Source organism: Heterodontus francisci, chromosome 7, assembly GCF_036365525.1.
Source record: "Heterodontus francisci isolate sHetFra1 chromosome 7, sHetFra1.hap1, whole genome shotgun sequence".
Taxonomy (NCBI): Eukaryota; Metazoa; Chordata; class Chondrichthyes; order Heterodontiformes; family Heterodontidae; genus Heterodontus; species Heterodontus francisci.
In genome coordinates, this window is record NC_090377.1 from 35,962,674 (window position 1) to 35,975,148 (window position 12,475).

The following is a 12,475-nucleotide window of genomic DNA, read 5'->3' on the forward strand; positions in this document are numbered from 1 at the left end:
ACACAAAGATTATCTACCTTATACATTCTCAAATAAAAAATTATAACACTACACACATGAGCCGAAGTTGTCCTGAGTCTATTAGGAGCCCAGTTGTTTAAAAGGTAACTATAATTGTGAACTCACAATGAGCAGATTACTGCAAAGAAATTTAACAAACAATAAAATACAAGTAACGGCATGTGTTGGTGGCACCAGGTTGGAAATATACCTGATTCAACATAATAGTGCAAGTATTTTTATAGTAATATATAACACTGTTCATTTTCACACTGCATATGAAGTGTTAACCAAACTTACTGTCCGATATCTCAGAGCCACCTTGCTCCTTTTAATATGGAAAGGAAAAAACTTAGCAGCAACTCAAAGAACATCCCAAGACAGTTCATCTGGAAGATGGATGAGCCAGTGAAGGAGAGATTAAAAATCCCCAAAACCTACATCAAAGATGTGGATTTTAAAAAGATTTTATAAGAAGTATTCAGAAGCGTCACACTCATGCAAGGAGAGATTGTGAACTATAAAATGAACTGGTGAATTGAACTCAAAACGGACACCTTTTGCTGTAAAACAAAATGGAGTAAGAGGTCAGATGACTTCTCCTATACTGCGAATACACATGGTAACTGCTGGAACCCTGAACAAATCGTCATGTCTGGACCTGAAAAGCAATATAGGGAGTTGGGTTGGAAGCTGAAAGGCAGGAGGAGCAGAGTAGTAATCTCAGGATTGTTACCAGTGCCACGTGCTAGTGAGGCTAGAAACAGGGAGCGAGTGCAGCTGAACACGTGGCTACAGAACTGGTGTAGGAGGGAGGGATTCAGATATGTGGATCATTGGAATACCTTCTGGGGAAGGTGGGACCTGTACAAGAAGGACGGGTTGCATCTGAACTGGAGGGGCACCAATATCCTGGGCGGGAGGTTTGCTAGAGCTCTTCGGGAGGGTTTAAACTAGTTTGGCAGGGGGATGGGAACCGGAGCCACGGATCAGTGGATGGGGTAGCTGTTGAACAGGCAGATACAGAGTGCAGAGAGTCTGTGAGGAAGGTTAGTCAGTTGACAGGGCAAAGTTGCAGCCAGTATGATGGGTTGAAGTGTGCCTATTTTAACGCAAGAAGTGTCAGGAATAAGGGTGATGAACTTAGAGCATGGATCAGTACTTGGAGCTACGATGTTGTGGCCATTACGGAGACGTGGATATCTCAGGGGCAGGAATGGGTGTTGGATGTTCCGGGGTTTAGATGTTTCAAAAGGAATAGGGAGGGAGGTAAAAGAGGTGGGGGAGTGGCACTGTTAATCAGGGATAGTAACACAGCTGTAGAAAGGGAGGCCGTCGAGGAGGGTTTGTCTACTGAGTCATTATGGGTGGAAGTCAGAAACAGAAAAGGGGCAGTCACTTTGTTGGAGTTTTCTATAGACCCCCCAATAGCAACAGAGACATGGAGGAACAGATTGGGAGGCAGATTTTGGAAAGGTGCAGAAGTAACAGAGTTGTTGTCATGGGTGACTTCAACTTCCCTAATATTGCTTGGAACCTCCTTAGTGCAAATAGTTTGGATGGAGCAGTTTTTGTCAGGTGTGTCCAGGAAGGTTTCCTGACTCAATATGTAGATAGGCCGACTAGAGGAGAGACTATGTTGGACTTGGTGCATGGCAACGAACAGGCCAGGTGGCAGATCTCTCGGTGGGAGAGCATTTCGGTGATAGTGATCGCAACTCCCTGACCTTTACTATAGTCATGGAGAGGGACAGGAGCAGACGGGATGGGAAAATATTTAATTGGGGGAGGGGGAATTACAATGCTATTAGGCAGGAACTGGGGAGCATAAATTGGGAACAGATGTTCTCAGGGAAATGCACGACAGAAATGTGGAGGTTGTTTAGGGAGCACTTGCTGCGACTGCTGGATAGGTTTGTCCCGATGAGGCAGGGAAGGGATGGTAGATGATTAGATTTTTAGATTAGAGATACAGCACTGAAACAGGCCCTTCGGCCCACCGAGTCTGTGCTGAACATCAACCACCCATTTAGACTAATCCTACACTAATCCCATATTCCCACCAAACATCCCCACCTATCCCTATATTTCCCTACCACCTACCTATACTAGTGACAATTTATAATAGCCAAATTACCTATCAACCTGCAAGTCTTTTGGCTTGTGGGAGGAAACCGGAGCACCCGGAGAAAACCCACGCAGACACAGGGAGAACTTGCAAACTCCACACAGGAAGTACCCGGAATCGAACCCGGGTCCCTGGAGCTGTGAGGCTGCGGTGCTAACCACTGCGCCACTGTGCCGCCCCTTGGCGGAACCTTGGATGACAAGAGATGTGGAAGAGCTAGTCAAGAGGAAGAAGGAAGCTTACTTAAGGTTGAGGAAACAAGGATCAGACAGGGCTCTAGAGGGTTACAAGGTAGCCAGGAAGGAACTGAAGAATGGACTTAGGAGAGCTAGAAGGGGACATGAAAAAGTCTTGGCGGGTAGGAGTAAGGAAAATCCCAAGGCGTTCTACACTTATGTGAGGAACAAGAGGATGGCCAGAGTGAGGGTAGGGCCGATCAGGGATAGTGGAGGGAACTTGTGCCTGGAGTCGGAGGAGGTAGGAGAGGTCCTAAATGAATACTTTGCTTCAGTATTCACTAGTGAGAGGGACCTGGTCGTTTGTGAGGACAGCGTGGAACAGGCTGATATGCTCGAACAGGTTGAGGTTAAGAGGGAGGATGTGCTGGAAATTTTGAATGATATGAGAACAGGTAAGTCCCCGGGGCCAGACGGGATATACCCAAGGATATTACGGGAAGAGATTGCTGCACCTTTGGCGATGATCTTTGCGTCTTCACTGTCCACTGGAGTAGTACCAGATGATTGGAGGATGGCAAATGTTGTTCCCTTGTTCAAGAAAGGGAATATGGATAACCCTGGGAATTATAGACCAGTCAGTCTTACGTCGGTAGTGGGCAAATTATTGGAGAGGATTCTGAGAGACAGGATTTATGATTATTTGGAAAGGCATGGTTTGATTAGAGACAGTCAGCATGGCTTTGTGAGGGGCAGGTCATGCCTCACAAGCCTTATTGAATTCTCTGAAGATGTGACAAAACACATTGATGAAGGAAGAGCAGTGGATGTGGTGTATATGGATTTTAGCAAGGCGTTTGATAAGGTTCCCTATGGTAATCTCATTCAGAAAGTAAGGAGGCATGGGATTCAGGGAAAGCTGGCTGTCTGGATACAAAATTGGCTGGCCCATAGAAGACAGAGGGTGGTAGTAGATGGAAAGTATTCAGCATGGAGCTCGGTGACCAGTGGTGTTCCACAAGGATCTGTTCTGGGACCTCTGCTCTTTGTGATTTTTATAAATGACTTGGATGAGGATGTGGAAGGCTGGGTTAGCAAGTTTGCCGATGACACGAAGGTTGCTGGAGTTGTGGATAGTGTGGAAGGCTGTTCTCGGTTGCAACGGGACATTGACAGGATGCAGAGCTGGGCTGAGAAGTGGCAGATGGAGTTCAAGCTGGAAAAATGTGAAGTGATTCATTTTGGAAGGTCGAATTTGAATGCAGAATACAGGCTTAAAGACAGGATTCTTGGTAGTGTGGAGGAACAGAGGGACCTTGGGGTCCATGTCCAAAGATCGCTCAAAGTTGCCACCCAAGTTGATAGGGTTGTTAAGAAAACGTATGGTGTGTTGGCTTTCATTAACAGGGGAATTGAGTTTAAGAGCCTCGAGGTTATGCTGCAGCTCTATAAGGCCCTGGTTAGACCACACTTGGAATATTGTGTTCAGTTCTGGTCGCCTCATTATAGGAAGGATGTGGAAGCTTTAGAGAGGGTGCAGAGGAGATTTAACAGGATGCTGCCTGGACTGGACGGCATGTCCTCCGAAGAAAGATTGAGGGAGCTAGGGCTTTTCTCATTGGAGCGTAGAAGGATGAGAGGTGACTTGATAGAGGGGTACAAGATGATGAGAGGCATAGATAGAGTGGATAGTCAGAGACTTTTTCCCAGGGCGGAAAGGGCTATCACCAGGGGGCATAATTTTAAGGTGATTGGAGGAAGGTTTCGGGGAGATGTCAGAGGTAGGTTCTTTACACAGAGAGTGGTGGGTGCGTGGAAAGCGCTGACAGCGGTGGTAGTAGAAGCAGATACATTAGGGGCATTTATGCGACTCTTGGATAGGTACATGGATGATAGTAGAATGAAGGGTAGGTAGTTAGTTTGATATTAGAGGAGGTTAAATGTTCGGCACAACATCGTGGGCCGAAGGGCCTGTACTGTGCTGTACTGTTCTATGTTCTAATGCATTAGAAATGTAAATGGCCCATTCAATGTAAATGGCTACCCCTCTTCAAAAAATTGGGAGAACAATGACTTTGCAGACAGAGGGTTGGGTTTTGTGCTGGAGGTGGGGCTCCCGGTACTGGACTGAAAAGGCAGGAGGATCTCTGCCTCTTCCTTTTCGTGCCCCACCCACCCCTCCCTCCCCGACGCCTGGAGCAATCCTCTGGTCTTATAAATCACAGTTACAGGAGTTGGGATTACCATCCTTTAAAGATGGGGATCCCGTCTCCAAGAACTGCTGGCCAATCAGAGAGCTGGCAGCTCAGCAGTATTGCCAGCACCACTGGGAGCGGTGGCCTTTGCCGGTACTGCAGAGGTCTCGGACCAAGGCACACGCTGGAACCCTGGACGAGAGGTAGGTGAGGCAGAGTCGCTGGGGTCAGTCTGTGAGGCCCCGGCAAGAGGGAATGGAGGGGTAGTCATGTAGTCCAGTGGGAGGGGTGGTCCCAGGGGTCGGGGGGAGGCTTATGTTGTTCCCAGTGGGGGTCCTCCATGGGCCACAAATTGCCCACGAAGGAGGGACCTCCCACATGCTCGCAGGGAGGGCGCCTTGTGTTGCAAGGTGATTTCGCCATGCCACGGAGGCCTCCTGCCACTGGTAAGATTCCACAGGAGGCGGGAAGAGGCCCTTAATTGGCCATTAATAGGCCACTTAAAGGCATCAATTGGCCCCTGGGTGGGAAGGCGGTCATCGGGCTATCCCGTTCTGGGAAAGATCGCTTGGCAATGGGCCCTCTGCCCTGCCACCCATTGCGATACTTCGTGCCTCCTCCGCCTCCAACCCATCTCAGGGGCCACACAAAATGCAGACCTCTGTGTAGAAAGCCAGAAAGGCAGAATGAAGAGAGAAACCCATCCCAGCAAGAAGAAGGGCCCTGCCAGAATACCATCTTTAAACTACCTAAAGGCAGAGATGAAAGGTGACCTTGAAACTCCATGCCTGAGAACAGCATTTAGCCGTTGAACTGTGACAGATTTAACCAAGGAAGGTTGCAGCAAAATATCCATTCACACAAAACTTTCCGAAGTTTGGGGAGGCGGTGGTGTACTGGTATTGTCACTGGACTAGTAGCCCAGAGACCCAGGTATTGCTCTGGGGACATGGGTTCGAATCCTACCACAGCAGAAGGTGGAATTTGAATTCAATTAATAAATCTGGAATTTAAAAGCTAGTCTAATGATGGCCATGAAATCATTGTCATTTGTTGTAAAAACCCATCTGGTTCACCAATGTCCTTGAGGGAAGGAAATCTGCTGTCCTTACCTGGTCTGGCCTACATGTGACTCCAGATCCACAGCAATGTGGTTGACTCTGACATGCCCTGGAAATGGCCTAGCAAGCCACTCAGTTCAAGGGCAATTAGGGATGGGCAATAAATGCTGGCCTGGCCTGCGATGCCCACATCCCATGAATGAATTTTTAAAAAGTCTGACGTCTGTTACGATCGAGGCGAGAGCAGTGCACTATCTTTTCTAGTTCCACTTCTCCACAGGTCACAACATATATTTAAATGTTTATCTGGTTACCAATACAGCCAATCATATACTCTATTTTTAGCCTAGAATAAAATACACCAACCAGGGTTCTTTCAAAAACAACAAAATTATCAGTTTATTATGGAACAAGAATTAACCAGTAATGAAGCAAAGCAATAACACACAGATTAAATTATGAAAGTTCCCTTTTTAAATTCCCCAATTACACTCACACACACTGGAAAAAATACAGAAATTCTCTCTGCAGAGGTCTGTTACAAAGAGAAAAATGTCTACTTTGGCCAAATACTTGCTAATTCTTGATGGAAAAAACAGAACATATGGAAGGATGTCAGTTGGCCCTTTTTTTGGTCTCGCATCCTGGTATACGGAGACGGGTCACTGGGATTGTTTCAGAAGCAGTCTGTTCTGGAGATGTCAAGAATTATTCCAGTAGGCTTTCCAAGAGAAACGTGGCATCAGGGTTTTCTGCCAGCACATACTTGAATCGCAGGATTTATTTTTCCAGCCTCTCAGGAGCTATGCAGCTATGTCTTCAAAGAGGTAGAGAAGGAGGTGAACTGGGTGGTTTCTCTTTCCTTGGCAGGAAAACAGCGACTTGTCTTCAAACAATTCACACCCAACTAAAACTGAAAACAATATCCAAACCCCTAACAGAGAGTCGGGCTCCTGACCTTCATAAACCTTGGCACGTGGCTTCTCTGGAACCATTTTTCCCCAGGTCACCAAGGGTTCAGATGTTTACTGAGCCCAAAGCACATGACCTCCAGCGCAGGTGGTTTTCAAACAACATCTCAATGTCCTTTTGCTGAACTTGGTAAAAAAAAACACATCCATGGAATCTTTTCAGTTTTAACACAAATCCTCAGAGTTTAGAGAATCTTGGAATATGACCACCAATGCATCCACTATTTCTAGGTGGGATTAGTATAGATAGGCATTATGGTCGGCATGGACGCGGTGGGCCGAAAGGCCTGTTTCTATGCTGTACGACTCTATGACTCTATTATGGGGAACAAAGAAATGGCTGACCAACTAAATGCATACTTTGGTTCTGTCTTCACAAAGGAGGAAACAAATTTCATACCAGAAATGTTGGGGAACACAGGGTTTAGTGAGAGAGAAGAACTGAAAGAAATCAGTATTAGTAGAGAAATGGTGTTGGGGAAATTGATGGGATTGAAGGCCAATAAATTCCCAGGGCCTGATAGTATGCATCCCAAAGTACTTAAGGAAGTGGCCCTAGAAATAGTGGATGCATTGGTGGTCATATTCCAAGATTCTCTAAACTCTGCAACAGTTCCTCCAGATTGAAGGGTAGCTAATGTAACCCCACTATTTAAAAAGGGAGGGAGAGAGAAAGCAGGGAATTATAGACCAGTCAACCTGACGTCGGTAGTGGGGAAAATTCTAGAGTCCATTATCAAAGATTTTATAGCAGAGCACTAAGAGAACAGTGGGAGAATCAGACAGAGTCAGCATGGATTTACTAAAGGGAAATCATGCTTGACAAATCTACTAGAATTCTTCGAGGATATAACTAGTAGAGTTGATGAGGGGGAGCCAGTGGATGTGGTTTATTTGGACTTTCAGAAGGCTTTTGACAAAGTCCCACATAACAGATTCCCATGTAAAATTAAAGCTCATGGGATTGGGGTAGTGTATTGCGATGGATAGAAAATTGGTTGGCAGACAGGAAACAAAGAGTAGGGATAAATGGGTCTTTTTCCGAATGGCAGGCAGTGACTAGTGGGGTACAGCAGGGATCGGTGCTAGGACCCCAGCTATTCACAATATACATTAATGATTTAGATGAAGGAACTAAATGTAATATCTCCAAATTTGCAGATGACACAAAACTGGGTGGGAGGGTGAGTTGTGAGGAGGATGCAGAGAGGCTTCAGGGTGATTTGGACAAGTTGAGTGAGGGGGCTAATGCATGGCAGATGCAGTATTATGTGAATAAATTTGAGGTTATCCACTTTGGAAGCAAAAACAGGAAGGCAGATTATTATCTGAATGGCTATAAACTGAGAGAGGGGAATATGCAATGAGACCTGGGTGTTCTCATACACCAGTCGCTGAAGGTAAGCATGCAGGTCCAACAGGCAGTAAAAAAGGCAAATGGTATGTTGGCCTTCATAGTGAGAGGATTCGAGTACAGAAGCAGGGATGTTTTGCTGCAATTATACAGGGCCTTGGTGAGCACATCTGGAATATTGTATGCAGTTTTGGTCTCCTTAGCTGAGGAAGGATGTTCTTGCTATAGAGGAAGTGCAGTGAAGGTTTACCAGACTGATTCCTGTGATGGCGGGACTGACGTATGCGGAGAGATTGAGTCGGTTAGGATTATATTTGCAGGAGTTCAGAAGAGTGAGGGGGGGATCTCAAAAAACCTATAAAATTCTAACAGGACTTGACGGGGTAGATGCAGGAAGGGTGTTCCCGATGGTGGGGGAGTCCAGAACCAAGGGTCATAGTCTAAGGATACGGGTTAAACCATTCAGGACTGAGATGGGGAGAAATTTCTTCACCCAGAGTGTGAGCCTGTAGCATTCGCTACCACAGAAAGCAGTTGAGGCCAAAACATTGTATGTTTTCAAGAAGGAGTTAGATGTCGCTCTTGGGTCTAAAGGGATCAAAGGATATGCGGCAAAAGCGGGTACAGTTGGATGATCAGCCATGATCATAATGAATGGCGGAGCAGGCTCGAAGGACCGAATGGCCTACTCCTGCTCCTATTTTCTATGTTTCTCTGTTTTACCGTGTTAAATGAGGAACTTCTGTAATTGTTGTAATAAAGTCTTAAAACATGAAATCTTGTCAAGTAGTCCTTTAAATTGGTCTCGGGAGTTCATATCTCGTGCTTTAATGTTAATGGTCTCACTGAGGTCATAAAATGTTTCATTCAATCACAATCTTCATTTGCACAGAGAGATATACAATTTAATTTACCAAAATATTTAGTGGTTATTCTTTTAGAGACAATGTACTACATTTTGTTACACTAAATAATGCTGTGGTACATCAAATAAGGTTTTACACAACTTCATCTTAATTGTACTGTGAAGGGTTACTATTAATTACCCAAATTAGTAATTACACAGAATGTTATACAGCATAGTATGCCTCTGCATTGGGAAATCATGTGAGTCACTTCCAGAAAGTCTTGGAAATGTAAGAAAGGACAATTGTCGGCAGATTCTTGGAAGCTGTGACACTCAGTGTTTGACAGGGGAGGTCGCTGTGTGTGCACTACTCTTGTCAGGGGGATATTTCTATTCTCTTTATGCTGCTTAAATAATGCAGTTTGAGTACCATTTAATGGCCTCCAGACCTCAGTTTTACAACCCTCAGCCAAGCAATGAGATTTATTCACTCAGCAAGACAACAATATCAATAAGGTCACATTTTATCCCATTTTCTCTAAATCCACAATAAGCTGGCTAGCTCACTTAGATTAACATTTAAAATTCTGGAGCTTTCACAAGATTGACATACTGTAGATAGAATCCAGACTGACCTGAATTACTCTTTTTGGTAATCATTTAAACAAAGGAAAGTAAATAACCAAATAATTATATAAATTAATGGTATTATAAATGTACATGCCTTGGGAGTGTCATTAGAATGATTAACTGTAAGGGCGTACTGCAAAAAGGTTACTGGTATATCATCTTATCAGTACAAAACTGACACAAACCTCCACTGGAGACAGCAAAAGCATGCTTTCCTTCGGATCTAGTCCTTTAAGCTGGATTTGAGACTCCACTGCATACTTTAAAAGAATGAAGATTGTAATTAATGATTTGCAGACTTTAACTTTTACTACATAAAAATCAATATAGTCAGTTTTCAGTTACTTCCATGGTCCTTTACTGAACCATTATATCAATCATAATGCATATTCTTCCCCCAGAAAAGCATTGGTAATGAGATGTATACTGGGCTATCTTGTAATAAAGCGTGCTAAGCCATTGGCAGAGAGCCAGGCAGTAAATATTTCACCAACAGAACTTCGTGCCAATGAATAAATCACAGTGTAACCTATACAAGGACTTGATTAATTCTAGTGCTGTAAATGTAGTTCTTACATGATCAGAAGGAAATGCTTTTGCTTCCATGAGAATCTTATGTCTTCTTGATGTTGGCTTGTAGAAGGACAGCTGTAAAACATAAAGTTTATCACATATAAAAGTTGAACAGTCAATATCGAAGAAGGGTCACTGACCTGAAACGTTAACTCTGCTTCTCTTTCCACAGATGCTGCCAGACCTGCTGAGTGACTCCAGCATTTCTTGTGTTAATATTTGAATAAGTCTGGATTACATGGCGGGATTTTTTTTTCTTAACCAGGTTCAGGTTTCAGGCAATTGGGGGCGTAGAGGTTGAATGAGCATCAAACCCCTCCCCCACCAATGGCATCAATTTGAGATCTGGGCTATTTTAACTCCAAGGCTCACTTACATGCCAGCCAGCTGCCTAGCCCTAAACAAGGCATAATGCAGCTGGCCAGCTGGTTAAAATCACTTGGTCCAGAGACTACCTGCTGCAGGAAGCTAAATGGTGGGTCGGGGGTTTTGGAAGAGTCTCGGCAGTGGGAAGATTGGTTGCGGGGGGGGCAACAGAAGTCAAGTCTTTTCTGTGTGGGTCTGAAGGACCACTCCTCCTCTCCCTGGCCCCACAACGGAAAGCTCAACACTTACCTTTTGTGGCTTCTGCAATGTTGAGAAACAACTTGCACTGAGCAGGGTGACCAAAAGGACATTCCACTCATACCAGGGTTCAACAGTATTATTCCACTAGGACCCCTACTTACAAACATATGCGAGGCTCCTGTTTGATTTAGTACAAGCAGAAGGGGGAGAGGGCAGAAATCAGAAATTGGCGGCCCATCTCACTGCTTAATGTTGACTACAAGATTCTGTCCAAAGTCATAGCCAGTCGAGTCAAATCTGCTCTGGAGTTGGTGATTCACCCCGATCAGACCTGTACTGTACCCGGCAGGAAGATCTCTGATCGTCTCGCGCTACTCAGGGATACGATCGCCTACGTGCGGGACAGGAGGGTGGACACCTGCCTCATCAGCCTGGACCAGGAGAAGGCTTTTGAAAGGATATCGCACACCTACATGATGGACGTGCTTTCCAAAATGGGGTTTGGGGAGGGAATCTGCAATTGGATCCAACTGCTCTACACAAACATCAGTAGCGCAGTCTCAATCAACGGGTGGGAATCGGAAAGTTTCCCGATCAAATCTGGAGTCAGACAGGGCTGTCCTCTCACCCCAGTCTTGTTTGTTTGCTGTATTGAACCCTTTGCTGAGTCTATTAGGAAGGATGCGAGCATAAGAGGGGTGACAATCCCAGGCAGTGGAGGCACTCAGGTTAAAACCTCCCTGTACATGGATGACGTCGCCGTCTTCTGCTCGGATCCGCTGTCCGTGCGCAGACTGATGAGCATCTGCGACCAGTTCGAACTGGCCTCGGGAGCCAAAGTTAACCACGGAAAGAGTGAGGCCATGTTCTTTGGGAACTGGGCTGACCGATCCTTTGTCCCCTTCACCGTCAGGTCAGATTACCTGAAGGCGCTGGGGATATGGTTTGGAAGGGCCGGGGCGTGCACCAAAACCTGGGAGGAGCGAGTAGCCAAGGTACGACAAAAGTTGGGCATATGGGGGCAGCGATCTCTCTCCATTGTGGGTAAGAACCTGGTCATCAGGTGCGAGGCGCTCACGTTGTTGCTCTACGTGGCGCAGGTCTGGCCCATACCCCACTCCTGCGCTGTGGCAGTCACCCGAGCCATTTTCCGCTTCATCTGGGGATCTAAAATGGACCGGGTCCGGAGGGACACGATGTTCAAATCTCTGGACAAGGGCGGGAAAAATGTACCCAACGTGGCCCTCATCCTGATGACCACCTTCGTGTGCGGCTGCATCAAGCTGTGTGTAGATCTCCAGTATGCAAACTCCAAGTGTCACTACGTGCTGAGGTTCTATCTGTCCCCGGTGTTGCGCAGGATGGGCCTGGGCACATTGCCGCGGAACGCTCCATGCAGTTGGGCCGTGCCGTACCACCTATCCTTCATGGAGCAGTTTCTGCGGGAAAACACCTTTGACCACCGGTCCATCAGGCAGTGGTCGGCACGGAATGTCCTCAAGGCCCTACGGGAAAAGGAGACGGTGGATCCTGTCGGATGGTTCCCCGAGCAGACCGTCAAAGTCATTTGGCGGAATGCCTCATCACCAGAACTTTCAAACAAGCACCAAGACGTAGCTTGGCTGGTGGTGAGAAGGGCCCTCCCCGTCAGATCCTTCATGCACACCCGAAGTCTCGCCCCCTCCGCACAATGCCCGCGCGGTGGCTGTGGTGGGGAAGAGACAGTCGCCCACCTCCTCCTGGAATGTGTCTTTGCAAAGCAGGTGTGGAAAGAGATGCAGTGGTTTTTGTCGAGGTTCATCCCAAGCAGCTCTGTAACACAGGAGTCTGTGCTCTACGGGCTGTTCCCAGGGATGCACACCGAGACAAACATCAACTGCTGCTGGAGGACTATCAATTCGGTGAAAGACGCCCTTTGGTCTGCCCGAAACTTGCTGGTCTTCCAGCGCAAAGAGTTGTCCACCACCGAATGT

General features: G+C 46.3%; 1 protein-coding gene across 5 annotated transcripts in view; it reads right to left on the minus strand.

Annotated features, from left to right (window-relative positions):
- kynu (kynureninase) overlaps nucleotides 1–12,475 on the minus strand; it is a 283,739-nt gene that overhangs the window by 91,812 nt on the left and 179,452 nt on the right. For all 5 annotated transcript variants that reach the window (XM_068035006.1, XM_068035003.1, XM_068035005.1 and 2 more), the window contains 2 exons: nucleotides 9,939–10,010; nucleotides 9,548–9,622 (listed from right to left, as the gene is read on the minus strand). In XM_068035006.1, coding sequence (XP_067891107.1) covers nucleotides 9,548–9,622; nucleotides 9,939–10,010 — 147 coding nt within the window. The remainder of the gene's footprint in view (nucleotides 1–9,547; nucleotides 9,623–9,938; nucleotides 10,011–12,475) is intronic.